This window comes from Canariomyces notabilis (genome assembly GCF_033297395.1).
Source record: "Canariomyces notabilis strain CBS 508.74 unplaced genomic scaffold N656scaffold_1, whole genome shotgun sequence".
NCBI lineage: Eukaryota > Fungi > Ascomycota > Sordariomycetes > Sordariales > Chaetomiaceae > Canariomyces > Canariomyces notabilis.
The window spans coordinates 515394-540395 of record NW_027041823.1 but is presented as its reverse complement, the minus strand read 5'-3'; the positions used below and the strand labels follow the sequence as shown (position 1 = coordinate 540395).

Below are 25002 nucleotides of genomic sequence, written 5' to 3'. Positions count from 1 at the left end.
TGGTGGGGCTGCGGCGAGCTGGCATCGGCCGATGTGATGGGTGGCACGCTGGGGGTGTCAGGGGGTGGTCCGCCGAAGCTTGGTGCCAAGCAAACCAGGATCTCGGAGACGCACACTCAGCTCTGCGCCGCCATGGCGCTCCCAACCGCTCACAACCGCGGCTATCCTGCTGATACAAAAATCGGGAACTCGACCCAGTCTCTCGCTGTGAGTATTCACTGCACAACGTCCAACAACTGGTAGTACAGTTTAAATACAGAGCAAGAAGCAATATCACCTTCAACGGGACGATTGTGCGGGCCGCAGCGCGTCGGTCCGCCACTGCAGCCGCTCCACCCCGCTCCGAAAACCGAGGCAACGCCCGGCGGGATCCGGCTGTCGACAGGGGAGCGCCATGGGGGAAGCACACCCCACACGCGGTGCAGACGCGACCATCGAGTCGCCAAATCTTGCGCACATAGGCTATGCGCACGCCAAGACACCCTTCGCCGGACTTGTGCGAGAGTTTAACGAACAGCTAGAGTTAATCGAGACAGGCGAGAAGACAAGGAAGATCCTCAGAGTCAAGGCCGGCGGCCACAAGCAATGCTTGCCTGGCCAGCCGCGAGTCCGCCTGGACAGCGGTGGGCTCAGTGCAGACGGCAAAGACCCGTTGCTCAAATATCTCCAGGACCAGCACAAGACCGATAAGCTCGACAGTCTCTGCCCCTTGATGAGCGTCATCTTCGTGCAAACCCCGTCGTACGCCCACATCACCGCACTGCACCACCAAAAGTCACGCGAGCGCAAGGTCATTGTCGACGAGCACCCGGGGCTGCACCTGCTTTGGCACTACCAGCTTATCTTCATCAAGCCCGTGCCCGCCTATTTCTACTCCCAGGCCTTCTGGGACTACATCCGCCATGCCGACGAGGACGCCTACAAAGCCAGCCTGGGCTTCATGCGCAGCTACTACTACATCATCCAGTTCGAGATCGACTACATCGAGGCGTGCGAGCTGAACCTGATCCCCAAAAAGGACGACGGCCAGCTGCCGACCTACGAAGAATGGTGCGAGTTCATTGAGCCCTTTGCACGAGTAGGCGACGACCACGTGAGCCGGCGCTACCACTACGGCGAGATGCGCCTGACGCGCATCAACCGCGCCGCCTGGTCCAGGGGGTATCTGGCCTATTTCCACATCTACCCGCAGTGGGGGTCGTTTCTGGCGCACACCATCGCGCCCATCATCACCGTCTTTGCCGTCAGCTCGGTCGTGCTCAACTCGATGCAGGTCAGCCTTGCGGCCATCGACACGGGCAGCGGCGTTGAGGGGCGGATCGCGCCCAGCGGGCCGTGGCTGAGCTTGTTGGACGCCGCGCTCTGGTTCCCTGTTGTGGTCATGCTGGCTATTGCTGTCATGCTCGTCGCGGGGATATTGGGCGTGCTCGGCATGGGTGTGAAGGATTTGGTAAGGACGAGGACGGTCAGGATGAGGAAGAAGAACGGCGATGTCACGGCCGGAGTCAGGAGTCATGGCATGATCTGGTAGCGACGGATCGTTCCTGACTTGCCTGCCTCCCGACTACTGCTTGCCTGGAAAGCAGTCGTCTAAGAGCGGTGAGGGGGCAAGAGGTATGCCATGCGCGCCGGACTAGCGTCTCTCATGTCCCGCACCATGGAACATCTTTTGGCCCTGCTTATACAGGACTAGGCAAGGGCCGGCTCTGTTGGGCAGAGTGAAAAGAAGGGGAAGCCGAGCAAGGCGCGCATAACAGAACGCTAGCCTGGTCATGCGCTCAGTGCCTTGGAGCTGTTGTTCCGCGGCGGAGGTCGGAATTTGCGCCGGTTTTCTCGCGCATGTTGAGGCTGATGGACGCTTTCGGAGAGCTGGGGAGACTGAATGTGGTGGTGGCAAAGTACTATACTATTTGCTTTTGTGTTCGCTGTATACGCCCCGTTGGGGATGGCGCCGGTTTGGATACCGCGGCATTTGCTTGAGCGTTTACGTGTTTTGGATATGTCTTTGGTATGGTTGAGGAACGATGCTTTTTCGGCGTACGGCAGTCCGGAATGTCCCCAGGCCTTTTTGGGTATGACTTATGAAAGCGAAGAGAGCGAAGCGGACGTTGTTTATCAGTTGTTCTGCCACTCACTAGCTTATGCGCAGATGTTCAGGGATGCCCAAAAATGTGGTCGGAACGCAATTGGGATTGGTTGAAGTCACCCGTGTGCAGCGCATGCACATCTACTTATCCAACTGGTGGCGGGCTGAAAGGGGTCTCGGCCTGTCTAGTGTGTTGTCTACGCGAGAATATTGTATTTGGGCAGAAAGTGGCTTGACATTCTACGGGCCCCTACTGCATCTGGATCGTCACCGCTAAGTTGCAGTGCTTCCGCGACTGCATCATGCATCGAGCGCAGCTGTGGCTTCATAAACTCAGGAGGAGGGGAAAGTTGATGGCCGTCCCTGGGTATTTGATGAGAGGAAAGACATACATAAGGGCTCGGCAGGTCCCAAGATGCCTAGAGAAAACTCAGGACGTCACTCAGATCATCAGAGCCCTCTGCAGTCCTTCGATTCAGAGGCACACTCAACAATCTTTTGACAACAACTCGCCGCCGACAGGTCCCAAGATGGGAAACGAAGGCGACACCTATGTCATCAAGGGCATCAAAGCAGGTGTCACTGACACCACCGTGCCCCTTCGCCTCGAGGCAGACAGCTGGTACCCAGGCAAGACCTTGGAGCACTTGATTCAGAACAGTCTGTTCATCTGGGCCCTCAAAATCTTCCAGGAAAGAGACCCTACGGGAAAGCTCTCGTTCTTCCAGATTGCCGGCATCCACGGATATCCCTACCAGCCGTGGGATGAAGAAGACTACACGGCAGCCACGGGCGGGATGGGATACTGCACCCACGATAGCCTCCTGTTCCCGTGCTGGCACCGTCCATACGCATATGCTTCTCTACGAGGTACGCCTCTCCCTTGCATTATGTGCTGGTTTCCTTCGCTAACAAAGTTCGGGAATACAGCAAGTCTTATATGATATCATGATTCAAGAGGTCATCTCCCAGGTCCCTGAGAGCAAGCGGGAACAATGGAAGAGTGCTGCCGGTACCTGGCGTTTCCCTTATTGGGACTGGGCCCAGAAGAAGACTCGACCAGACAAGGCTGACCCGCAAAAGGATACACTGGTCTACGACATCCCTCTCATTGCCAAGAAATCCCAGATTCAGGTGATAGACTACAAGAAGGCTGACATTGCCTATGTTGTCACAATTGACAACCCCATGTACAGGTTCAATATGCCTGGCAAAGCGCAGATGGGTTCGTTTGGCATCAATGATGTGCGGCACATCAACGCCGAGAACCGACTGTTCACGGTTCCCGTAAGCGCATCTTCTCAAACTATCGTTTGTCTAGAAAACTGACGTCTCCTCCAGTTCTCCAAGTGCCGCAGCACATCCCGCTGGGCGAGATTCGAACCCCAGGCGGGATCAGTCTCGTAAGATTGGGTTGGTGGTACCGTCAACAACGACCGTATCCGTGATGCCCTTGAAGCACACCCGTGGTACAACCACAACGCTGACGGCGTACCACTTGCCGAGATGGTCTACCGGCTGTATGAGCCCGACTACATGACTTCGTTTGCCCAGTTCGCCACGACCAGAGTTCCCAAGGGCGAGAAGCGGGACCCCAAGGCATATCTGAACCTGGAATTCCTCCATAACAACATACATAACTGGACTGGTGGGTTCGGCACTTTCATGGGCCACATGACCGAGGTCCCAGTTGCCGGGTTTGACCCAATCTTCTTTATGCATCACTGCAATATCGACAGACAGTTTGCCATCTGGCAGGCTCTCAACGAGAACAACCCAAATAACTGGTTCGATCATCTGGAAGAGCCGTACGATGATGACGGGACATGGAATATTTCGCCCCAGACCATCGTCACGCTCCAGACACCCCTGGCACCATTCCACAAGAACCGTCAAGGGGATTGCTTTGTCTCGGATGACATCAGAAACTGGATGTCGCTGGGATATTCGTACCCCGAGCTACAGCCCTGGCTCGACAAGTACAAGACGGCAGGGCAATTTGACGAGGCAAAGTACATGGAGGACATCAGAAACCAGCTGAAGACGTTATATCAGACCTCGATGTCGCCCTCCGTCTCGGGATGGTTTGATGACTCGTTGAAGTCTGACATCATTGTCAACGTCCAATATGACCGGTTTGTCTCTCTCATATCCATCAAGTCAAGCAATAAAGTCATGGCTGACTGGAAGATACAGCTTCGCCTTCGACGGTCTACCGTACACGATCTACTTCTTTCTGGGCGAGAAGGACACGTTCGACACATTCTCGGGCCCACCACACAAGCAACCTCAACATGTCGGATTCGTCTACACGTTCAGCAACCCCGCTTTTGGGGTTCGTGCTGGAGGCGGAGGATGCAAGAAGTGCCTCGTCAAATCCCGAGAGGGCACACTCTCCCGCGCCCAGATCCCGCTGACCGCTACCTTGGTTGCTCGCTCGCGCACCAAGACATGGGCCAATGCGGAGGCCGGGGAGGGACCACTAGAAGGGATCCACGCGCTGGCTAACCTCGAAAAACACGAAGTAGGCAAGTATCTGGAAAAGTTTCTGCACTGGAGAGTCAAATCGGTGGGTTACCAGTGCCTTTCCCATGTTGGGTTCAACCAGGGTCTAATGAGATGACTACCTTAGGCAAGCGGTGCGGACATTGAGATCCCTGACGAGGAACCATTCGTGGAGGTGACGGTTCACTACCGTGGTGCCCGCTTTGACGATCACGAGTCTGATGCGGAGTATGTGCCCCTGGAGAGGGCTACGCAGGCCAAGCAGGGCGGTTACATGTACAAGGGGAGTTCTGCTGGCGCGACTGAGAGCCTGAGTTTACCAATGCGGTAAACTAGGAGATGCATGATTGTTTGAAAGTTGAAGTTGAATACCTGAAGTACGGAGGATCGCTATAAAGTCTATAACCCCCCTGAGCCCCTCCCCCCCTCCCCAGTGATTTAGTGCTTGGCAGCGGCCAGTGGATCGGCAACCCCCCTGGCCGGCTTACTTCCGGCCGGACAACCATGACTCGACGGCGGCCCCACAACAACTGCGACGGCATTCACGAACGCGTGGTTCACGCTGCCTCAATCGGGAAGTTGGAAGACCTATCTTCTCTACCTTCCGCTTTCGCGGAGCTAAAGCCGCATTGTCAGCAGTAATCAACGGTGCCGAATAGTATACGGCGGCAGGGCCCAACCAACAGCGATCGGCCGAGCGGGTGTATGTGGAGGATCGTTGGATCGGTGGGACCCCACCGCGTTACAACTTACTAGATTGTGCTTAAGGTGAGCATTCCATCCTCATAGCTTGTTCTAACGGCTCGTCCTGCTTGGCGATCTTGGAATCATCAACCATGGTGGGAGCGACAAGACTTGGAGGACTTGCCTTCGGCGTGGTCTGCCTCGCGCAGCTTGCTAGTGGATTCAATGGAGGTGCATTCCGAACCTCCTTGACGCTCAAGGACTTCAAGGAACAGGTGCGTACCTTGGTAATTCTCAGAGTCGAACTGTCTCGTCACAGGCTGACACTCATGCATAGCTCACCCAGAAGGAGGCAGAAGACAGCCGTGCTCTGGCAGTCAGGGATGATGAAGACCTCCAGCTGCTGTACCCAGCACACACCATCCAGGTGCCCGTAGACCACTTTCACAATGACTCCCTCTACGAGCCGCACTCGAACGCCACCTTTGCCCTGCGCTACTGGTTTGACCCCAGCCACTACAAGAAAGGCGGGCCCGTCATCGTCCTGCAATCGGGCGAAACCAGCGGCGTCGATCGTCTGCCCTTTTTGCAAAAGGGCATCGTCGCGCAGCTGGCCCAGGCAACCCACGGCTTGGGTGTGATCCTGGAGCACCGCTACTACGGGGAGAGCTTACCTACCCCCGACTTCAGCACCGCGAACCTGCGCTTCCTGACGACGGATCAGGCCCTGGCCGACATGGCCTACTTCGCCGAGCATGTCGTCTATCCGGGGCTCGAACACCTGGACCTCACCGCGTCCAAGAACGCCTACATTGCCTACGGGGGCTCATACGCGGGTTCCTTCGTCGCATTCCTGCGCAAGTTGTACCCGGATATCTACTGGGGCGCCATCTCGTCGTCGGGTGTGCCTGAGGCCATCTACGACTACTGGCAGTACTACGAAGCGGCCCGGCTGTTCGCTCCCAGGGACTGCGTGGTGGCCACGCAAAAGCTAACTCACATCGTCGACACCATTCTCCTCAACAAGTCCGCCACCGACTGGGTCCCCCGCTTGAAGCGCGCCTTTGGGCTAGGCAATCTCACGCGCAGCGACGACTTCGCCAACGCCATCTCGGCCGGCATCGCGGGCCTGCAGGGGCTGAACTGGGACCCGGCCGTCAACAGCACCGAGTTTGGCCGCTACTGCGCCAACGTCAGCTCCACGGCGCCGCTGTACCCGCGCACCGCCGAGGCCGAAGACGAAGCCCGCGCGCTGGTCACCGCAGGCGGGTATGGAGACAAAAAGGAGGCAGCCGCCCTCGCCGCCCAGCTGCTCAACTACATCGGCTACGTCAACGCCACCACCGTGCGGTCCTGCCGCCGTGAGAGTCAGGACGCATGCTTCACGAATTATAACACGACTTTTTACCGCCAGGATAATCTTCAGCAGACCTGGCGGCTGTGGGCGTACCAGTACTGTTTTGAGTAAGCGTCTTCCCCTGTTACATACTATATAAAACTCACTGACATGACTAAAAAAAGATGGGGCTACCTACAAACCGGCTCCGGTGTACCCGCCAACCAACTCCCACTCATCTCCCGCCTAATCTCCCTCGACTACCTATCCGTCGTCTGCCGTGAAGCCTTCAACATCACCACCCCGGCACAGGTAGAGCGCATCAACAAGCACGGCGGGGTACACATCAGCTACCCGCGCCTGGCGCTGGTCGACGGGGAGTGGGATCCCTGGCGGTATGCGGGTGCGCACAGGATTGGGCTGCGAGAGCGCAAGAACACCGTCAGCGAGCCCTTCATCCTCATCGACAACGCCGTGCATCACTGGGACGAGAACGGGTTGTTCCCCAACGAGACGCGGCCCGGACTGCCGCCGAAGCCCGTTGCCAAGGCACAGAGCGCCGAGGTACACTTTGTGAAAGCATGGGTTGACGAGTGGAGGAGGTCTAGATGTAGGGGTGGTGATAGATGGTGCTGAACATGTGAGTGGATGCTAACCTGAAGCAGCAGCAGACTGGTTTGAACTTGGCGATCTGTGAAGCAGGCGGGCGGAGTTCTAGACGGCTTCCGGGGTCAAGATGGGATTGTTGTGCATGTTGGATGGAACTTGGAAACATATAAACTTGAATAAACAGGGGTATAGACTTCATAAAAGGGTATCTACCACTCCAGCCGGTCATCGCACACAAGGCTCACATCGAACCGCTCCTCTCCTCTCCACACCTTCGCGCCCGAATTGCACCCGGCCACGGAGCTCCTCAAATCCGCAATCATGCCCGGCGGTCCACTGCCAATGACACGAGTAGCACCCCGCGCCACCCGGTCGACAAAGTTCCTCACGACCGTATCCACATCCGGTCTCTGCTCATGGTCGCTTCCGCATGATATTCGGCTGTCAGCATCATCCTCAGAGGACTCGGCTGTCCTCTTCTCGTCCACGACCTTGCCCTCCTTTTCAAGTGGGGAACGCGGCTCGGCCGTGACATATGTCCCGATCCGGAGGCCGTGAGCGGCCCCCAGCCTGCGGAGCTCCTCCATTTCGGGCTCGACCCATTCCAAATCCTGCTTTCTCTTGACCGCCCACATCAGCTCGATCCTCCTCTCTGGGTTCACTCGCCCCCTTACCAGCCGTAGTAGGGCTGGGAGCACGTAGGTAATACCGGTGCCGCCCGCGACGCAGAGCACATTGGTATCTTGCGTGAGGCCCTCGACGATACTCTCGCCGTACGGACCCTGTAGAATAACAGGCGTAGTCGGCACCACACCATCATCCGCCGTTGCCGTTGCCGCGGCCATCTTCTTGTCAAGAATATCCGCAATCTTCCTCGTCTCGCCCCCTTTGGCGCGGAAGATGTACGAATGACGCACCCTGCCCGCCGCGTCCGGCACAGGCAGCGACAGGGGCGTAAATGGGTGGCTCTGCCAGATGCTACCCTCGGTGAAGCACACAAAGAAGTGTTGTCCAACCTTCCAGGGCGCCTGGACGTGGTCAAAGTCGAGCCTGACAACATGGCCCAGCCTCTCGTCCCTCCACAACTTTGCACTCGCCGGCACAGCCCCGAACCCGCAGGCACCCTTTTCCGTGATATACCCATAATGCAGCAGGCCCGTCCTGATCAGCCTCGCCAAGCGGTCCACGAACCACAGCACCAGCCCAGGCACCAGGAAGCACTGCAACTGCTGCCAATGCCCAATCAGCGCGCCAATGTACACCATGGCGAGCACGTAATGCGCCTTGCGAAAAAACTCGTACCCCGTCACGTTCCTTACCACCACTTGCAGCGAGCACACCCACAGCAGCACCAATAAGCCCAGCGCTACAAACCCCCAAATAGCATACGTCTGCCCCACCCAGGTGTTCCACACGGTGGGTTGCGGACGGTACAGCCAAGCCTCGACGAGGGTCCAGCCAAGCGTATGCAGGAGGCTCTGAACCAGAATGATATACCCCGTCCAGCGGTGCAGGAACATGAAGCTCGTGTAGGGCACACCTGTCAGCAAGCTCAGCAGCGACTCGCGGCTGGCCAGGAGCACCGACAGCGGCGTCAGCGCGTACGCCAGCACCCCGATCCGGTCGGCCCACGGGCCTAACGACGTGCGCGTGTTGACCACGTCCGCCGGCTGACCCTTGATCGGCGTGATCCAGCGCGAGTAGACGATCCCCGCAAACGTCCAGATCGTCAAGTACCCTGTGAGTATCAGCAGGATCAGGACCTGCAGCCGCGTCGTGTGGCCGAAGATGGACCGAAAAGGGGACGGGCGGAGGAGGTGGGTGCGCAACGCTGATGTTAAGGCGTGCCACCATGTCCCCCGCGGTCGCTTAGGGACCAGTTGGGATTCGGGTTCGTGGGGAGTTTGTTGTTGTGGGGTGACGAGGGAGGTGCCGTCGTCTTGTTGGGCGGGGAAGATGCGGCGGCCGAGGGCCCAGACGAGGAGGATGCCCAGGACGGTCAACCAGAAGATGCCCGTGTAAACCATCCCCTGGTCGTGGGAAGAGTAGACAACGTCGAGGTAGGCGCATGACCCCGGGTCGTTGGTGCATGGCACAGCGCGGTCGGCGTAGCCCCAGTGCGGCTCGAGCGAGGCCGCTTCGGAGAAGTTCTGGATGTGCCGCGGCGTGAGCGCCATGGCGGGCAGCACGGTCCCTCTGTTCGTTCTTTCTGCAATGGAGGTTTGGGAGTTGGCTCGTCCCTGGCGGAACCGGCCAGAGGATGAGTAGACTCAGTCAAGCAAGCCTGAGGGAGTTCGAGCGAGAACTGGCAAGGGCATTCATGGGATCATGGGGTAGTGGGTGCTGACACAGAAGGATGCACAGGGCCGGGATACGATGCATGTCTGTTAATAAACATGTGGCGAAGACCGGGAACACATGGTCGGTTTATAAGGGCCAGTCGCCGTTGGCTCTCGGGAGCCAGGTTCCGAACACGCCTTCCAGTCCGTCAACGGTGGGTTTGTGGGTTTCGGGTGTGGGACCCTTCCGGCAGGCATCGGTCGAGATCGAGTCGCAGTTTGAGCAGATTTAAAATCGAGCCGAGCCCAGGTTGAACTTCCACGAAGGTTTGCGCAAATTGGCAGCCGATAAACTGGTGAGCCAAGCACTTGCGCACGATATGAGAGGCTTAACTTACGAACTCGACGCCAGGAGTTTCTTGCCATTTTGGATATCGGTCCTCGCAATCGCCTTCTGGATGTTTTGCCGATTCCCTTGGCATTGAGCATCTTTGAGCACGTTTCCACATCAGCAAGTGGGAACCAGCGGACCGGGCCTGGATCGACTTCCAGGGTTCAAGCGAAGCGAGCCAATCGCTGCATTTAATGCCCTGGAACAGGCCCCGCAGGGTCAAGACATGCAGTCCGTGGGGCTGGTGGCGGGCATGCTTGGCAAGATTGGTCGAGCGAGCATTTGGAAGTTGCGGATTCTGGCGCATTTCTGCTCAGTGAGCTGGTTGAACCACAGAGGTATCCTCTTCGTAGCACGACGTGACGAAAACAAAAAGGCCGAGAACCATTCAAAACGTATTGTCCTGAGGAGAGAGACACGAAGAACCGAATGACAGCATTTCCTGAATCACGAGAACCACAAGCCGCAATCACACCAATTTCGTCCTCTTAAAGAACTTGTGTTGCACACACCAGACAACACCAGCATTCCCGAGTCACTGCTGAAAGTGCTGAGTGCGGAAGCTGCGCCGCGAATCAAGCAGCCTGCACGGCCGTCACACCACACTCGTCACTCGGGCGCGGAGCTTTTATAGTGTGTGCTTGCTAATTTATCTCCCGGCCGTCTGCCGGCATTTCTAAATTGTTTCCTCTCGCCGTTTGACCCGGTTCGCTCTCGAGACCACACTGTGGAGACATACACAGACTCAAAGCACGCAAGGTGTTTAAACGACCGGCAAAATGGATCACAACCACGGAGGCGATTCGGGCATGGCCGAATGCAAGATCTCGGTATGGTCGCATTGCCCTTTTCCTTGGGTCCCATCTACATTTTGCATGCCCCCTTTTCCCGCCAACCACTAATCAGGAGGGTACATACAAGTAGATGCTCTGGAACTGGTACACTATCGATGCCTGCTTCCTCAGCTCGTCGTGGCACATCACGACGCACGGCGCCTTCGCGGCCACGTGCATCGGCGTCATGCTCATGGTAGTCGTGCTCGAAGGGCTGCGGCGGCTGGGCAAGGAGTACGACGAGCACATCCAGCGGGACTTTCAGGCGCGCATGAGCCTCATCGTTAATAACGGTGGCCAGCAGCAAGCTTGCCCAGCTGCACCCGAGTCGGGAGTCGCACCACAAATCGTCACGTTCCGCGCTTCGCCGCTGCAGCAGTTTGTGCGCTCCCTCATTCACGCGGCCACATTCGGCCTGGCCTACCTGGTTATGCTGCTCGCCATGTACTACAATGGGTACATTATTATTTGTATCCTGCTCGGGGCGCTGCTGGGCAAGTTTCTGTGTGATTGGATGACCAGAACGGTGGTGATTGGCGGCGGGCCTGACCCGGTAGGGACTAATAAGGGGGTGAATAATGGTGCCGCGGGGATTGAGGAGCCGACGGTATGCTGCGGGTGAGAAGGCTATGGATTGAAGCGATGCGGTGCTTATACCAAGAGGCATGGCGGACGCCGAAGAGAGACGTAAGTCGATATGTTTGAACTTAGTAGTAGTGATTGGTACTAGTAAATAGTAATACTACCCAACTAATCACCGGAATGAGGACCGGTGTCCCGTTACTGCCTTGGCAATCACGTCGGCCAGCGAGACACTCGTCTGGTACGACTTGACCTTTCCCACTGCAGCGTCTTGCTGGTGATCGTGGTTCCACTCGACCACCTCCTGCGTCATGCCTTCCAACGTCGTGAGTACACCCGTGTAGCCGAGCCCGCCCTCGGAAACGGGTTTGCTCGCTACCTCGTTCGACGCGACCAAGTGGGTGCAGATGCTGAAGATGCCTGGTTTGAGGTGCTTCACCTCGCCCGTCAATTCCGGCAGAATCCTTTGCAAAAGGGGGTATTTGACCCGCGCGAGGGTGTACCACTCGATGAGATACGACAGCAGCACCATGACGATGGGGTGGAGCGGCAAAATGCGAAACGGGGTGGTGGCGAGCGTCTTGACGAGGAGATAGAGGTCTGCATAGCTAATGGGCGGGTTGGGATCGGTGATCACGAATGGACGCCCGGCTTGCCTGGACTTGGCCGAGTCTGGTGAGGTGAGAACGGCTTCAAAGTCAAGATGGGCAATGGCTACGTTGCTACCGTGGACAAAGCTCTGGACAATGTGGGAGGTCCATCTGTGGACGGCGTCAGCAACATATACTGTCATACCTCCGCCGGGGACAGAGCAGGGATGGGACTCCCTACGTAGGCAGGACCCTCTTGGCCAAGGCCCCTCCAACAGTGTTGTCAGTAGGGTTTCCGTAGACGCCGTTAGCGGGACGGATGCATCCCGTGCGCAGCACCTTGCTGTTGGCAGCGCAGACGATCCTCTCAGCGGCGGCCTTGGACGCGGGATAGTTGGCGTAGAACTCCTCGTGACTGCGCGGCGGCTCAAAAAAGTCCTTTTCGTCCAGGACCTGCCAGTAGTGGCGCGGCCAGCCTGAGGACCGTGACCACAGCCGCCACGGCGGCATCCACAGCTCGACTGGCCGGATGCTGATGCTGCCAGACGTCGTTGAGACCAAGACGTCTGCCCCAGCACGGCGTGCCGCGTCGACAACATGCTGCGTGCCCCGGACGTTGACGGCCTCGCAGACTCGGAAACCGACGACAAGCTTCGACCGGTCCGAGGGCACAATGACGGCGGCAGTGTGGAAGACGGTCAGGGGCAGGTGGGCGACGGACGCGTCCCAGGGCTTTGAAAACGCCTTTTCGGTGGCCTCGGCCGATGAGATGTCGGCCTGCACAAAGTCCACCTCGGTCGCGGATCCGCGGGACATATCGACCCGGTCCGGCGGCCGGAAGTCCACGATGCGGATGCTCTCAGGAGGCTGGCCCCGCTCGAGGAGCTGGAGGACAATGTACCCTCCTACGAGACCTAACGTGTTTTGTCAAGACAAAATTCCAACTAATGACTCACGATAGTGGACAAACAAAAATTTGCAAACGTCTCTCGGGATGCAAATATGATCCCGGCCTCAATGCCCATTGCCATTTGGATAAGTACCTAGTACTCACCTGAACCTCCCGTGACGATGTAGCGCCTCTCCAGCTTTGGAGGAATGCGTGCGGCATAGTTACGAGTTGTGATGGGCTTCGCTTCTAGCCTGCGGTATGTTGAAAGTAGCAGGTCGCGGGTCCATGTTGTCGACTTGAGCTGTTTGATTTCGGGTGGCGTGCTGCTCAGCAGTTGATTGAGTCGCACTAGATACGCCACCAGCAGCAGGATAACGGCGATCGCCGCCGGTAGTAGGAATCGCGCCTCCTGAATATACAAGTAGCCTATCATTGTAAGCGTAAGCTACTGTTGGCGACAAGGAGTGTATTAAGACTGTGGCTGTTCCAAAAGGTGTAGTATTTCTTCATCTCGTCCATTTGTTGTCTTACAGAACATAATGGATTACTTCCGAAGTTCCCGAGGTAAGGTGAGGTATTTCCAAGTCGTAAAGGACGGGAGGTAAGGTAGGTACTACCAAGGTACGCATAACACGGCAGGCGGTACCATAGGTAACGTTAATAAATTTCCTGTACGGATACCTAGCCGCTATTGCTAATACGTAGGCAGCCTCGGCAGCTAGAGTTATCAGTCTGTTATCAGCGCTCAAGTCCCACTTTGGACAAAACATTGACTTCAGTTGTGAGTTCATGTTCCCTTCCCTGCTCGCCATTCTACTGACCTCTTACCCACCACCCGCGCCCTTGTCAGGAGCAAAAGCATTGAGATCATCGTTCACAGCGCTCAATACTCTAGCCGTACTCTCAGCCTGCAACTTCTTCAACATGGCCCCGACGCCCTCATTGCTGTAGTCCTCAGCGCTGGCCTGGTCCTTGTGGTATTTGACTCGGATAAAATCCTGGTCGACGGTTGCCGGGTCGAGGGCGAGCGAGACGAGCGACCGCAGCCGGATCGTCTTGGGCACGAGCTTCGGCGTCCATTCCATTTCGTGGCGGAACCGGATCAGGTCCCTGTCATTGGTAACCACCTCGTGGCCCTTGCTCTTGCCGGCGCTGAAGACGTAGGGCAGGCCGAACCACTGCCCCGCGATCTTGTACCGGTCGTCGGCGTAGCCCAACTCGTCGTTGTACACGGCGTCGGGTGTGTACCGCCTCACTCGTTCCACCGTGGCGCCCAGCTCGTAGAGCGAGATTATGTCATCGACCAGTGCCCTGCGAGCCGGTGATAGGGGCAGCGATTTGCTCGGGTTGGGCGTGTAGTCGCTAGGTGTGTCGTTGGTCTGACGGGGCTCGAAATGTTTGCCCGGCAGCTTCGCGTCGGTAGGGAAGTTGACTTTGCCCGAATCGCCCAGGCCTTGTCCCTGCGATGCAGCAAGTGTGGTGGCCATGCTGGCAGTGTATCGCTTGGCAGCTGGGTGCCCAAGGTAGGCTTTGTAGCTGAGGCTAAACACTCGGAGGCACATTCTAGGATTGAGCATTCAAATGTCGGGCGTCCATGTTCAGGGCATGACAGGGATGATGTTCCAGATGCGTGTGCGGCTGGAATCCTGACGTCAATGCCAGTGGAATAAGGCACCTGAGGTACGATGACGCACTTACATTCACATTCACAAGACCGTACTACCTTATCCACGATGTAGCGGATGGTACTCCGTAGTGAGTTGCAGCAAATAAAGCCCTTCCCAATTATCAAATAGTTCTATATCGTCAATATATAACCCATCTCACCTATTCATTGATGTTATCTGACATAAGATGATCAGCATACCATCACAGTTTCACTGATGACTGAGGTACGTACTAGTAGTAGCACTTAATGCCAGCCCCTATGGTAAACTTCAAAGTTCCATAGCTATAGGCTCCGAACTCTAACAAAGCTTCTCCCTTAATCCCAGCTACTTATACCTTTGGCTTCAAGTCTTTAACGAAATTTACCAGAGGTCACTGAGCATTAGCAATTTGATTGTACATAGCTGACTGGACGCGCGCAGGCGGTCGCCGACCAGGCTTGATTCTTCCTCTTTCCCCTGAAGTAAACGTGTAGTGGTAACTTCAGGTAACACCAACACCAGTTGTTCGAGCGGACCTGAGTGTCAGTGACAGGTATATGGTTGCAGTGGTTGAGCTAACATTGACCGCGGTAGTGTAGACCCAAGCCTAGTTGGGAGAAAAGGAGGCCCGATAAATTGGATAGGTAGTCTCATTATCATGATTACCGCCTATTGCGTCCAACTTCAAGAGGTTCAAGTTGCATTTCAGTTCAATGCCAGAGTGGATGGGCGTTATGCCAATATGCTAAAGTCCAGCTGGGCACCACTGAGCTGTTAGTTATATTGACATGATGCTGCCAATACCGTCCTGCTCGCTCGCATGTAAGTGCAAATATAAGGTTCTGACTGTATGCATAGCTTCATACCACCGCTACCAGAAGACCTCCGCTCTCCCCGCTACCAGTTCGAAGTCCACTGCTCAGGAGTACATGTACTTTCAAGTATCCTTCCTAGTGCATGGATTAGAGCTGAATGAGACTTGATGGGAGGTTCTCCATGCTCATCCGAGGTTCCACAGGACAGCAGCGTTGCACTTGAGCCGATCACCGTACGTATCTAAGGTGCACACGTGTGACTCGTTGGTGGTGTCGGCACTCCCGACAGCATCGATGTTCTATTCGTAGTTACGAAGTACTTCGTACTGTGGAAGATAATGCAGAATCGGGGCAAGGGTGACAGCGGTGTAACGTGAAGGTTACACATAGCGTTAGATCGTGTGTGATCCATGGTGTGGGATTCAGATCCCGGTCAGCTCCAAGATTCTGGCCGACCGCAAGACTTCAGTCCCAACATCAGAACGGCATGCTTTTTGCTAGGAGAAAGGAGATAAGTAACGAACCGAGTGTGCTCAATCATATATCGACGAGCTACACCCCGGTGCGGAATCAGTGATAATACACCCCCGTAGATCGAAATGGATGTTGTCAAAGTTGGGGGCGGCTGAGACCCCCCTGTCACAGGCTCTACGCTAGTTCAACACAACCAGGGATTGAGACTTGGGGGCCGATATCCGCAGATGGAGACATGCTCAAACCGCTAAATCCAAGTCAATCCTTGAATCCTTTCCATCTTTCCTTCCTTTTCGGTTTGGCCGGTGAATGTGACGAGACGTCCGACCCGAGCGCTGCGCCAGGCCGGAGCCGATCGACATTCGATGCGGAAACTCAGGATGCGCTCCGTACTCGCTGCCCTCGCGGTCCTCGCGGCCGTTCCAGCGACAACGGCCCGGATGCAGCTGATCAACCCGCCCGAGTTCAGCGGCCAGGTTTCGGAAAGCGACTATCCTGTTCGCTACATCGGGCAGTCGATCGACCTCAAATGGACGCCCAACGCCGCCGGGAAGAAGCTGTCTTGTGTGCTATATCAGCTCGACGCAAGCCAGGCGGCCACCTTCGAAGGGTCATTCCACTTCACAGCAGGGCCCTTCGAGTTCATCACACGTAAATATCCACCCAACTGAACCCAGGGCAACACAACCCAGGACAGGCCAAGGTGCTGACTGACTCGGCCCTGCAGACGATCAAGTTGATGCGACCGAGTTCACGTGGATCGTCGGCACAACCAAGGACCTCAGCGTATCGCCCTTGTTCAGCATTGCCCTCTGGACCGAGGGCGCAAACTTCACCGACTCGGCATCCAATGTCTTCAGTATCTCCGAAGCCCCCAAAACCACAAGCACCCGAACCAGCACCACCACCAGCAGCAGCACTTCCACGAGCACGGGAACGAGCACGAGCACGAGCACCTCCGCCTCAGGGTCACCACCACAAGCGACTCTTGCCACGGCCGACGCGGCCGGAGCGACCGGAGCGCCGTCGTCACGCGAGACAACCGACCCGTCTACGACGCCACAAGTCGCCCCCGCTTCAGGGGGTGGAGGGTTATCGGTCGGCGCTTCGGCCGGCATCGGCGTCGGCGCCGCAGCGGCAACCCTTTTTGGTGTCGGGTTAATCTGGTGTCTCTGGAGGTGCAGGAGGCAGCAGCCTGATGTCGGCGGGCTCAATCCACCCGTTGCCGAACTGCCCATCTACGCCGCACAGCCCCTGCCCGGGAAAGCGGCGGTATATTATCCTCCCCCAGTGGCAGTGAGTCGGGAACCGGTGGTGGAGATGGATCCGTCCAGTCACGGGCGGTATGAGCTGTCCTCTTGAATTGCACAATCGCGGTTTGCGGCCACGGTGGGAATCGTCGTATCATGATGCAGAAGGTATCTCGATTGCTAAGTACATATCCAACACATTAGAAGGTGGTTCACATAATATCCAGGTTTCAAACCATTTGGCGGGACGGAGTGCATTGGGGCGATAACCATACTGGGTTTTGGTCTCTGGTTGGGCGGAAGCTCGGGTTCTGTGCGAGGTGATGCCCGTGATCATGATGGGAAGGTTGGGGTCGGAATCCGCTCAGCAGCCAGTTCGTCACTGAGGTGCCCGCACCAAGAACGCGGCTCTGACATTTTAAGCGCCCGCCGAGACGCCAAGACCAAGACTGCCGGTGCCATGGACGCTCAAGCAGGTGAATCGAAATTGGATGGAGTCGTTCAGGTTGCCGCGGGCCTGACCCGGAGCGACCATCGACCATTGAACCCCATGAACCTCAGCATATAGAACAACATTCATTGCATGTACCTGTTTGAACCAAGTTAGCAGTATATTACCTTTCTCTCCAGTACTGCCGTTTTCCATAATTCGAACATCTTGTTGTTCATATCTTTCATGTTCCTGTCTGAGAAGATGTTGTTGGTCTGGGTCTTGTACTATGCAATTCGAAGGTGCAATTAGCTCCTTCTAGTTTGCGATCAAATGCACAGCTTCAGGAAGGAACATCCTTTCCCTCTCGCACAGAGGCAAGCGTTCCCCACCACATGTCCCTATAAACCGCCCCCCCCCCCCTTCCTCTCTCTCTCTCTCTCTTCTCCTCCTCCTCCCCCCACCGCCTCCATGACCACCCGACAGAAGACTGAATGACAAGGACGAACACACAACGACAGCCCGGGTCATGACGGACCCTGGATTTTTGGGTTGGTAAATGACCAGAATTGAAGACAAACGGTGCATCGAAGTTGGCCAGTGTTTGTCGTGTCTTCCATTGGTCTGGTGGGATGCTTTACCCCAACAAGCAGTCGACTCTGATGGTCACATTCATTGTCTCAACCCCAAAATGACTGAGGAGGGCAAATGGCTGAGGAGGGCTGCCGGCGACACCATGCTGAGATTTTTAGAGCGTGACGTTCCGTCTTACGCCGTTTCACGACGGCGACTCAGCGCCACGTGGTCACAGGCCGCAAGATTCCTCTCGTCTTCACTGCATTCTGCGAAGACAACCTCATCTCGGCTTTTTTACGTTTCTTGGTAGACTCAACGTCGCCTTATCCAGTACAACCCATTGTGCGACGGCAGCTGTGATGACTTTGGGAAAGTTTGGAAGGTGCAACTTAGCAGGTATGTACCTGGACACGGTCAATACAACTTCTGACCATTGCAGCTCTTGGACAACATGGAAGCACGTTAGTCCGTAGTCGGTTGCCGGATGTCTATGCAAATCATCCATTGTTAAGGTACCTTACCTACCTAGGCACCCTTATGTTAGTGTTCGGCGGACGGCGACAGATCTGTAATGAGATCGCTGCACACAGCACATGGGTCGCAGGTCGGTTCTTATTGCAGTATTCCGTGGTGGTATTAGTGTAGATGCGTTTGGGGAAGCATGGAATTTATGGAGTACACTAATTTAGTGGACGTTGAAAGCGGGGGATCGTGGTGATGATGGGCCCGATGGAGACGCGCCCCATAGCAATGATAGCACCTTCCCATCTCTGCCACTTGTCGCGCAGATCTTACAACTTCACCGATTATGAACCTACACATCCTCGTCACCTTCTCATACAACAACGTAGTGCGCATTCAACTGGAAAGCGAAATCCCGCCGCATCCTCCTTATGATGTGATTATCCAATCTTAGGTAGACGCTGGCGAAAACGCCCCAGCTTTGTTTATATGTAAGTACCTAAGGTAAGGTATTTATGCCGAGGCTAAACAAGGCTACAGCATTTCATGAAACTGTGCTTTAATCCCCATTCATCAAATCTCGCCGTTAGCTTCACGACATGCATCATCGCTGACTCCACGACACCCAAGACGCCAAGCACGGGATTGGACAGCGCCAAGGCGTGGTCTCAGTTCTCTCACATGGTCGCATTCTACCCCAGATCTGCGGGGTGCAGCCATGGTCGCCATTCTGCGAGGCTCCGTGAAAGGACCGATTCGGCGGGACTCAAGGGGAAGAAGTTCCTACAGTACAGGCTCCCAGTCGAGGAGAGCAACCGTGATGACAGACAGAAGTGTCAGCGTCGGAGATGATATAGCTGCCCTACACCCACGCGTCGACAAGATGGAACCAGCCGCTGCAGTCGTCGACGGCCAACATCTCAGAGCTCACAGTCGCAGCCCGCCACCACTATGCTGGCCCTAACGCTCGCTTTGCTCGCTTCACCGGCGGCTCTCGCCGCTACACTCAATGCCCGGGCCTCACCGCAGGCTTACGCCTCAAACAAAGATGGCACCTACAAGCTCACGCCGGTAGCCGCGCCTGTTCGTGGCGCCGGCAACCCTGGCAGCGAGTCCACCTGGAAGCTCTCTATCAACGACCAGTCTTCGGGTTACAAACAGACCATCAAAGGCTTCGGTGCCTCAGTTACTGATGCCACTGTCACCGTTTTCAACAAGCTCCCAGCGGACAAGCTGACGACCCTGCTTAACCAGCTCATGACGGATGCCGGTGCCAACTTCAAGCTCATGCGCCACACCATCGCTTCGTCAGATCTGTCTGCGGACCCGTCCTACTCGTATGATGACAACGGCGGCAAGGTCGACACGTCGCTGTCATCCTTCAATCTCGGCGACCGGGGCACCGCCATGGCCAAACTGCTTGCCAGGATGAAGTCCCTGCAGCCGGATCTGACGGTGCTCGGATCCGTGTGGAGTCCCCCGGGATGGATGAAGCTGAACGGCGTCATCCAGGGCACCACGGTGAACAACAACCTGAACCATGCCTATGTTAACCAGTACGCTCAGTACTTTGTCAAGTACCTCCAGGCTTACAAGTCGCTCGGCATCACCGTTGATGCCATCACCATCCAAAACGAGCCCCTGAACAGCCAGGCCGGTATGCCTACCATGTACATTTACCCGGACGAGTCCGGCAGGCTGATCCAGGATAACGTTGGTCCGGCGCTCCGCAATGCCGGCTTCAACACGGCCATCTGGGCGTACGATCACAACACTGGTAAACTTCTACCCTGTATCCTCGCAAAGCAATGGCAATAAGCATTCTGACAATTCTCCCAAGACGTACCCAGCTACCCCCAAACTGTGCTGAACACGGCCTCTCAGTACGTCAACGCGGTCGCCTGGCACTGCTACGCCCCCAACAACGACTGGCGCGTGCTGACCGACTTCCACAACTCAAACCCCTCGGTCGACCAGTACATGACCGAGTGCTGGACGTCGACCCAGACGGGCTGGAGCCAGGCAGCCGACTTCACAATGGGCCCGCTCCAGAACTGGGCCAAGGGCGCGTTGGCCTGGACCCTGGGCACCGACAATGCCCAGGGGCCGCACCTCTCGGGCAGCGGGCCCTGCACCACGTGCCGCGGGCTCGTGACGGTCGACGTCAAGGCGGGCACGTACGAGTTCCAGGTCGATTACTACATGATGGCGCAGTTCAGCAAATTCATCCCCAAGGGGGCTATCGTGCTCGACGGTAGCGGAAGCTACACCTACTCGGGCTCCGGGGGGATCCAGTCCGTGGCGACGCTCAATCCGGATAAGACCAGGACGGTGGTGATTGAGAATACGTTTGGGAACAATGTCTATGTGACTCTCACCACTGCGACAGGTGAGACTTGGAGTGGGAATGTCTTTGCGAATAGTGTTGTAACCTGGCTGCTTCCTGCTTCGTCTTAGTAGGGCCAGCGACAGATACTAGTAGAGGCCTGGTGCTACGAGTGAGTACGCTAGTAGGTTTGTGTCTCCCTAGTCAAAACAGGAGTCAGGAACAGCATCAAGATGAGGATATGTCCTCGGGATATTACATTGTTGCTAGATCTGATAATATCACAACTTCCTGCCCTATCGAAAGCCCTCCTCCTGTCTGGTTCTATATCTCAAGATACCCATGTTTCTATTTTCAATCAAACAAGCAACGCCATAGGCCCTCCTACATAACAATACACCAGCTCTCCTGGTTTTTTTTTCTAACAAAATCCCTCAGCTCTGCATCGAGGACTCCCTGCTTCAGCTTCGTCGACTCCACCTCGTCCCTGACGCGCTTGAGTTGCAGCTTCAGATCGTTCAAGGCCTGTTCGAGTTCGAGCACCCGCCTCTCGCTTTCCACCCGCTCTCTCTCCCTCTCAGTTCGGACCTCCTCATCCTTGGCCGCTTGCTCTGCCTGGAGGCTGGCAATCTCGCTGGCGACCCTCACCAGTTGCTCCTCCAACAGAGCCATCTTTTCTGCCTGAATCCGCTGCTGCTCCATGACCTCCGATTCGATCTTGCCGTTCACAACCGGTGCAAGCTCATGCAAGGGAAGCACTTGTACGGCGGCCCTCTCCTTTTCGATAGAGGATGACGAGGATGATGCTACAGACCGGTGGTCCTTGCCATTGCCAGCCTCAGGTTCGAGGTCGAGATCGAAAGCCACGCCTTCGTCAAGCGGTCGCGTGTCCTTCACTTTTTCTCCCTCCTCCCCCACTTTATGTTCATATCGGGCCACTTCCAGAGATGTGGTGCGCTGCTGCCATGAGGCGAGGATATGCTTGATGATGCCAGCCGCCGACACGGCCCCGTCGTCCTGCCGGAGCACTGCGCAGCCGTAGTCGCGGATCATCTCTCCCCATGTGCCGTCCGTTTCCCGCAACTCGGCCTCCCGCTTCTCGCCTTCGTCCTGCGGGAAAACGTCCCACATGGTGGTGGCGAGGACGACGATGCCGGAGAGTGTTTCTTGCCCGCACAGCTTCTGGAACATTATGGGAATGTTCTTGGCGCCTGGGCTGTTGCTGCTGATGTGGCTGGCTCCTATTGAGGAGAGGCACACGATGCCGGCCAGCTTGATTTCATTCTCGGCGCTACTGGTAGACAAGCCTGTTAGGAAGCCAGCGACTTCCTCGAGAATGTCGGCGTCAGTCCGGTCCGTGGCGTCAAAGCCTGGTGTGTCGAGAAGGTAGACGTCCTGTCCGTCGACGCAGGCGGGATACACGGTTATGCGGGAGGTGCCTTGCCGGTTGTTAGCAGAACAAAACGTGTATACGTGTCATGCCAAGTAGTTGCAGTTCTTGATAATGATGCTTCTGGACTGGAAATCAGCTATAGGACGACTTACTGGACTCCAGATCCTCCGCCGGCAACGCCGTCTTAGATAGGTGGGAGATGAACCTGGTCTTTCCCACTCCTTTGAAGCCCACGATTGCAATGACTGCATCTTCGGGTCTGTTGTCCAGGGCACACCTCAGGCTGTCGTTAGTACTAGGCGCTATCCATGGATATCTGTTGATGTGAGAGGGGCATACCCGATGCTCGGTGCTGATGCCGAGAGCCCTGTGGAGCGTAGGGATTCCCGCGAAGGGAAACGACCGTTAAGCTTTGGGGTCCCTTTCCTGTGCACTAACCCTGCGGAGTGTATAGACACACCCGAAGCAGCACAGCCGTTCTGCTTCAAGGCCCCGTCCAGGTGCACCAGCTCCGGTCTTGATTGATCTTGACCCATATCGTAGTGGCTCACTCCAACTTTGAGCCAGAAAAGAAGCCCGTGCAGGACTGTCGTAGATGTATCCGTCGTTGTATCCGAAGTAAGGGGAGTTGTTGCGGGTGATCATGAACAGGCTCAACCATCGCATGCCCTTTCACCATCCCTTATATTCGGCCTGTGTTGAGGATTTTGCGTTCCCCTCTTTTCTGGCTTCATTATCTCCCAGATTTTTTTTTACTCGTATTTACCGTACTTACCGCCTGCTGAACTGTTCGAATCATTCATTGATGCCATGTCGGCCAGCTCGCAGGACCACATCACACTGATCGAACAAATCATCTTGCAGACTCCTGACTCCGTCGCCACTCGGGCTCAACTTGCTTCGTAAGGCACGCGGTTGGAACCTCAGTTCGCACTCTCCTCTTTAGCTGGATCCAACGAAGCATGACTCCAGTCTCGAAGCCGTTGTCGGTCAAATGAACGACAGGAGTCTGGTTACCTACCACTAGTATTGCTCGGCGTTGCAGTGGCATCAAATATGCATGTTTTGTCCCAGCATCTCATTTGGTTCGCCTTGATACTACAACATGATCCACGGTCCAGAGGGATTCCACGTGTTTATTAGTGTATGCTCCGAAGTCCATTTGATAGCAATATGCGTCCTTGATCCGACGCTTGTTGGCGCCTTATTGGTCTTGGGCCGTACGTTCGTACCCAATCTGCCCAAGGTAGTACTTCCCCTTTTGTGAAGGCACTGAAGCTGCCAATTTGCAATCTCCCAGCTTGCTTACCTAAGGTACCTATCTTAAGGCTTGAAAGGGATGAATTGATGATATCCGATCTGACTACACACCTACATGTAGGTAAGTACTAGTAAGGCTTCGTGAAAGCCACTACTAGGCTACTGGTAGACATGGAAGGAGGCCAACAATTGATGCCAACATGCGGACTCACATCATGGATTGATGTCTAACTGAACCGCACTCAACATTGAACATGCCAGCATGTTGAAAATGCTGCTTTTCTCGCTTGCATTCAAGTTCCACGTACGCTTAGGCAGGTCTACTTGGTCGCCAACAGGACATAAGCCTCGAACCTGATGCCCCCAAACTGGTCCACCTCTCCCTTCACAGACTCCTTGACAGCGTCAGCCCACCTAGCCTCCTCTTCCGCCGTGTACCCCTCACGGGCCTTGCTCATCATGGGACCAGACATGAGCATAGTCAGGCCGGCTATGTTCTCCTCGTCGGCAACAACCAGCGTCTTGTCGAGCACGGTGATGTTGTCCTTGACAAACCCGCCCTCCTCCACCACCCTTTGCAGCACACCCTCCTCAAAGAATTGAGGACTCGGCGTAGGCATGAGGGGCAGATCCGGCCGGATCCTCTTCTGGGCGGCATGCACAATGATCACGGGCGCGAACCGGCGCCAGCAGGTAACGATGGCGAGGCCCCCCGGGCGCAGGGTGCGATATGTCTCGCGGATGGCGTCGGCGGGGCGGACAAAGGTGAAGATGCTGAAGTTGTTGATCGAGTGGGTGAAGTGATTGTCCGGTACCGAGGCCGACGACAAGTCCTGCGAGTCGAGCTCTTTGCACTCGACTTTGGGCAGCGGAGAGGCAGCGAGGGATTCCCGCGCCGCTGAGACCATCATGGGCACATTATCCGACACCAGCATCTCCTTGGGCAGCTGGTCCTTGGGCAGGCTGGCGACGAGAGCCGCCGCGCCAATGCCGGGACCCGCGGCCGTGTCGTGGACGACGGAGTCCGGGCCGATGGGATTGGCCGACGTCTGGACACTTTCCTTGATGACGTCGGCTAGGATGTTGAGTGTCGCGTGGCCTGTCTGGCGAACGTAGACGCTGGCGAACTTGGAGAAGTAGTCCGGCAGCGGAAGGTTCGGGTGCTGTGCCGGTGAAGCCATGTTGAGAGGCGAGAGCCGTGAGCTTGAGGTGAGTTTCAAGGGTCGATGGCGAGCGAAGGACGTCACGTCCTGTTGCTATGGAACACCAGGAAATCAACGTGAAATAGTGAAGGGACTGGACGGGTTGAGGAAACGCTAAGAACTTGAAAGTTCGAATCCGCCAGCTATATAGATAGGTATTAGTAATATTCTGTATGCTCTACCGTTTCTGTGACCCTAGAGGAGCTTCAGTGATCCTAGAGGATCTCGCTACAGTACCACATATCACGTAAGCTTGGGTTTGGATGTTGGCTTTGCGTGTCCTGGCTGCAAGATACCTGAGCCTATAATTCATAAGCTGTTGGTTCCAGACGGATTGCACGTAATGGCTAGGGCAGGATCAGCCGAGGTAATACCTTA

The 25002-nt window shown here is 56.0% G+C and overlaps 12 protein-coding genes across 12 annotated transcripts; 6 read left to right on the top strand and 6 right to left on the bottom strand.

The window, feature by feature from the left end:
- Positions 1-132: 132 nt before the first annotated feature.
- On the top strand, positions 133-1531 carry N656DRAFT_785953 (uncharacterized protein; the record flags this gene model as incomplete). The annotated part of the gene is made up of 2 exons (XM_064816479.1): positions 133-207; positions 479-1531. The coding sequence occupies 2 exons, from the start codon at positions 133-135 to the stop codon at positions 1529-1531; spliced, it is 1128 nt and encodes a 375-aa protein (XP_064674686.1).
- Positions 1532-2616: 1085 nt separating this feature from the next.
- N656DRAFT_764404 (Di-copper centre-containing protein) lies at positions 2617-4922 on the top strand (the record flags this gene model as incomplete). Its single annotated transcript, XM_064813330.1, has 6 exons — positions 2617-2956; positions 3045-3373; positions 3408-3489; positions 3546-4221; positions 4283-4655; positions 4719-4922. 6 exons carry the CDS (start codon positions 2617-2619, stop codon positions 4920-4922), a joined length of 2004 nt encoding a protein of 667 aa, XP_064674685.1.
- A 505-nt stretch (positions 4923-5427) lies between these two features.
- N656DRAFT_699211 (peptidase S28) lies at positions 5428-7247 on the top strand (the record flags this gene model as incomplete). Its single annotated transcript, XM_064810770.1, has 3 exons — positions 5428-5550; positions 5613-6739; positions 6797-7247. The coding sequence occupies 3 exons, from the start codon at positions 5428-5430 to the stop codon at positions 7245-7247; spliced, it is 1701 nt and encodes a 566-aa protein (XP_064674684.1).
- A 137-nt stretch (positions 7248-7384) lies between these two features.
- Positions 7385-9859, bottom strand: N656DRAFT_773141 (uncharacterized protein). The gene has a single exon (XM_064814008.1). It carries the CDS (start codon positions 9395-9397, stop codon positions 7430-7432), a length of 1968 nt encoding a protein of 655 aa, XP_064674683.1. The 5' UTR covers positions 9398-9859; the 3' UTR covers positions 7385-7429.
- Positions 9860-10669: 810 nt separating this feature from the next.
- Positions 10670-11345, top strand: N656DRAFT_700331 (Ctr-domain-containing protein; the record flags this gene model as incomplete). The annotated part of the gene is made up of 2 exons (XM_064810861.1): positions 10670-10720; positions 10815-11345. 2 exons carry the CDS (start codon positions 10670-10672, stop codon positions 11343-11345), a joined length of 582 nt encoding a protein of 193 aa, XP_064674682.1.
- Positions 11346-11410: 65 nt separating this feature from the next.
- Positions 11411-13350, bottom strand: N656DRAFT_773134 (NAD(P)-binding protein). Its single transcript, XM_064814007.1, has 3 exons — positions 12950-13350; positions 12137-12809; positions 11411-12066 (listed from the first exon to the last, which is right to left on the bottom strand). Exons 1-3 carry the CDS (start codon positions 13218-13220, stop codon positions 11478-11480), a joined length of 1533 nt encoding a protein of 510 aa, XP_064674681.1. The 5' UTR covers positions 13221-13350; the 3' UTR covers positions 11411-11477.
- A 256-nt stretch (positions 13351-13606) lies between these two features.
- Positions 13607-14595, bottom strand: N656DRAFT_773132 (uncharacterized protein). The gene has a single exon (XM_064814006.1). The coding sequence runs from the start codon at positions 14347-14349 to the stop codon at positions 13612-13614; it is 738 nt and encodes a 245-aa protein (XP_064674680.1). The 5' UTR covers positions 14350-14595; the 3' UTR covers positions 13607-13611.
- A 1282-nt stretch (positions 14596-15877) lies between these two features.
- On the top strand, positions 15878-17146 carry N656DRAFT_11322 (uncharacterized protein). The gene is made up of 2 exons (XM_064808518.1): positions 15878-16376; positions 16453-17146. The coding sequence occupies exons 1-2, from the start codon at positions 16091-16093 to the stop codon at positions 17085-17087; spliced, it is 921 nt and encodes a 306-aa protein (XP_064674679.1). The 5' UTR covers positions 15878-16090; the 3' UTR covers positions 17088-17146.
- Positions 17147-18404: 1258 nt separating this feature from the next.
- On the bottom strand, positions 18405-18934 carry N656DRAFT_11300 (uncharacterized protein). Its single transcript, XM_064808517.1, has 2 exons — positions 18507-18934; positions 18405-18407 (listed from the first exon to the last, which is right to left on the bottom strand). Exon 1 carries the CDS (start codon positions 18837-18839, stop codon positions 18618-18620), a length of 222 nt encoding a protein of 73 aa, XP_064674678.1. The 5' UTR covers positions 18840-18934; the 3' UTR covers positions 18405-18407; positions 18507-18617.
- A 460-nt stretch (positions 18935-19394) lies between these two features.
- On the top strand, positions 19395-20900 carry N656DRAFT_764398 (glycoside hydrolase family 30 protein; the record flags this gene model as incomplete). Its single annotated transcript, XM_064813329.1, has 2 exons — positions 19395-20220; positions 20284-20900. The coding sequence occupies 2 exons, from the start codon at positions 19395-19397 to the stop codon at positions 20898-20900; spliced, it is 1443 nt and encodes a 480-aa protein (XP_064674677.1).
- Positions 20901-21153: 253 nt separating this feature from the next.
- Positions 21154-22698, bottom strand: N656DRAFT_793632 (uncharacterized protein; the record flags this gene model as incomplete). Its single annotated transcript, XM_064817188.1, has 3 exons — positions 21154-22208; positions 22315-22421; positions 22502-22698. 3 exons carry the CDS (start codon positions 22696-22698, stop codon positions 21154-21156), a joined length of 1359 nt encoding a protein of 452 aa, XP_064674676.1.
- An 805-nt stretch (positions 22699-23503) lies between these two features.
- On the bottom strand, positions 23504-24876 carry N656DRAFT_773125 (S-adenosyl-L-methionine-dependent methyltransferase). The gene has a single exon (XM_064814005.1). It carries the CDS (start codon positions 24601-24603, stop codon positions 23743-23745), a length of 861 nt encoding a protein of 286 aa, XP_064674675.1. The 5' UTR covers positions 24604-24876; the 3' UTR covers positions 23504-23742.
- Between the last annotated feature and the right edge of the window lie 126 nt (positions 24877-25002).

Bases quoted from the DNA above. Each gene is read 5' to 3' on its own strand.
- N656DRAFT_773141 (XM_064814008.1), bottom strand. From the start codon at position 9,397: ATGGCGCTCACGCCGCGGCACATCCAGAACTTCTCCGAAGCGGCCTCG.
- N656DRAFT_773134 (XM_064814007.1), bottom strand. From the start codon at position 13,220: ATGATAGGCTACTTGTATATTCAGGAGGCGCGATTCCTACTACCGGCG. The intron at 12,810-12,949 runs GTGAGTACTAGG...AAAACACGTTAG, and splicing joins CATCGTCACGGGAGGTTCAG to GTCTCGTAGGAGGGTACATT. The intron at 12,067-12,136 runs GTAGGGAGTCCC...CGCCGTCCACAG, and splicing joins GCCAAGAGGGTCCTGCCTAC to ATGGACCTCCCACATTGTCC.
- N656DRAFT_773132 (XM_064814006.1), bottom strand. From the start codon at position 14,349: ATGTGCCTCCGAGTGTTTAGCCTCAGCTACAAAGCCTACCTTGGGCAC.
- N656DRAFT_11322 (XM_064808518.1), top strand. From the start codon at position 16,091: ATGCGGAAACTCAGGATGCGCTCCGTACTCGCTGCCCTCGCGGTCCTC. The intron at 16,377-16,452 runs GTAAATATCCAC...TCGGCCCTGCAG, and splicing joins GCCCTTCGAGTTCATCACAC to ACGATCAAGTTGATGCGACC.
- N656DRAFT_11300 (XM_064808517.1), bottom strand. From the start codon at position 18,839: ATGCGCACTACGTTGTTGTATGAGAAGGTGACGAGGATGTGTAGGTTC.
- N656DRAFT_773125 (XM_064814005.1), bottom strand. From the start codon at position 24,603: ATGGCTTCACCGGCACAGCACCCGAACCTTCCGCTGCCGGACTACTTC.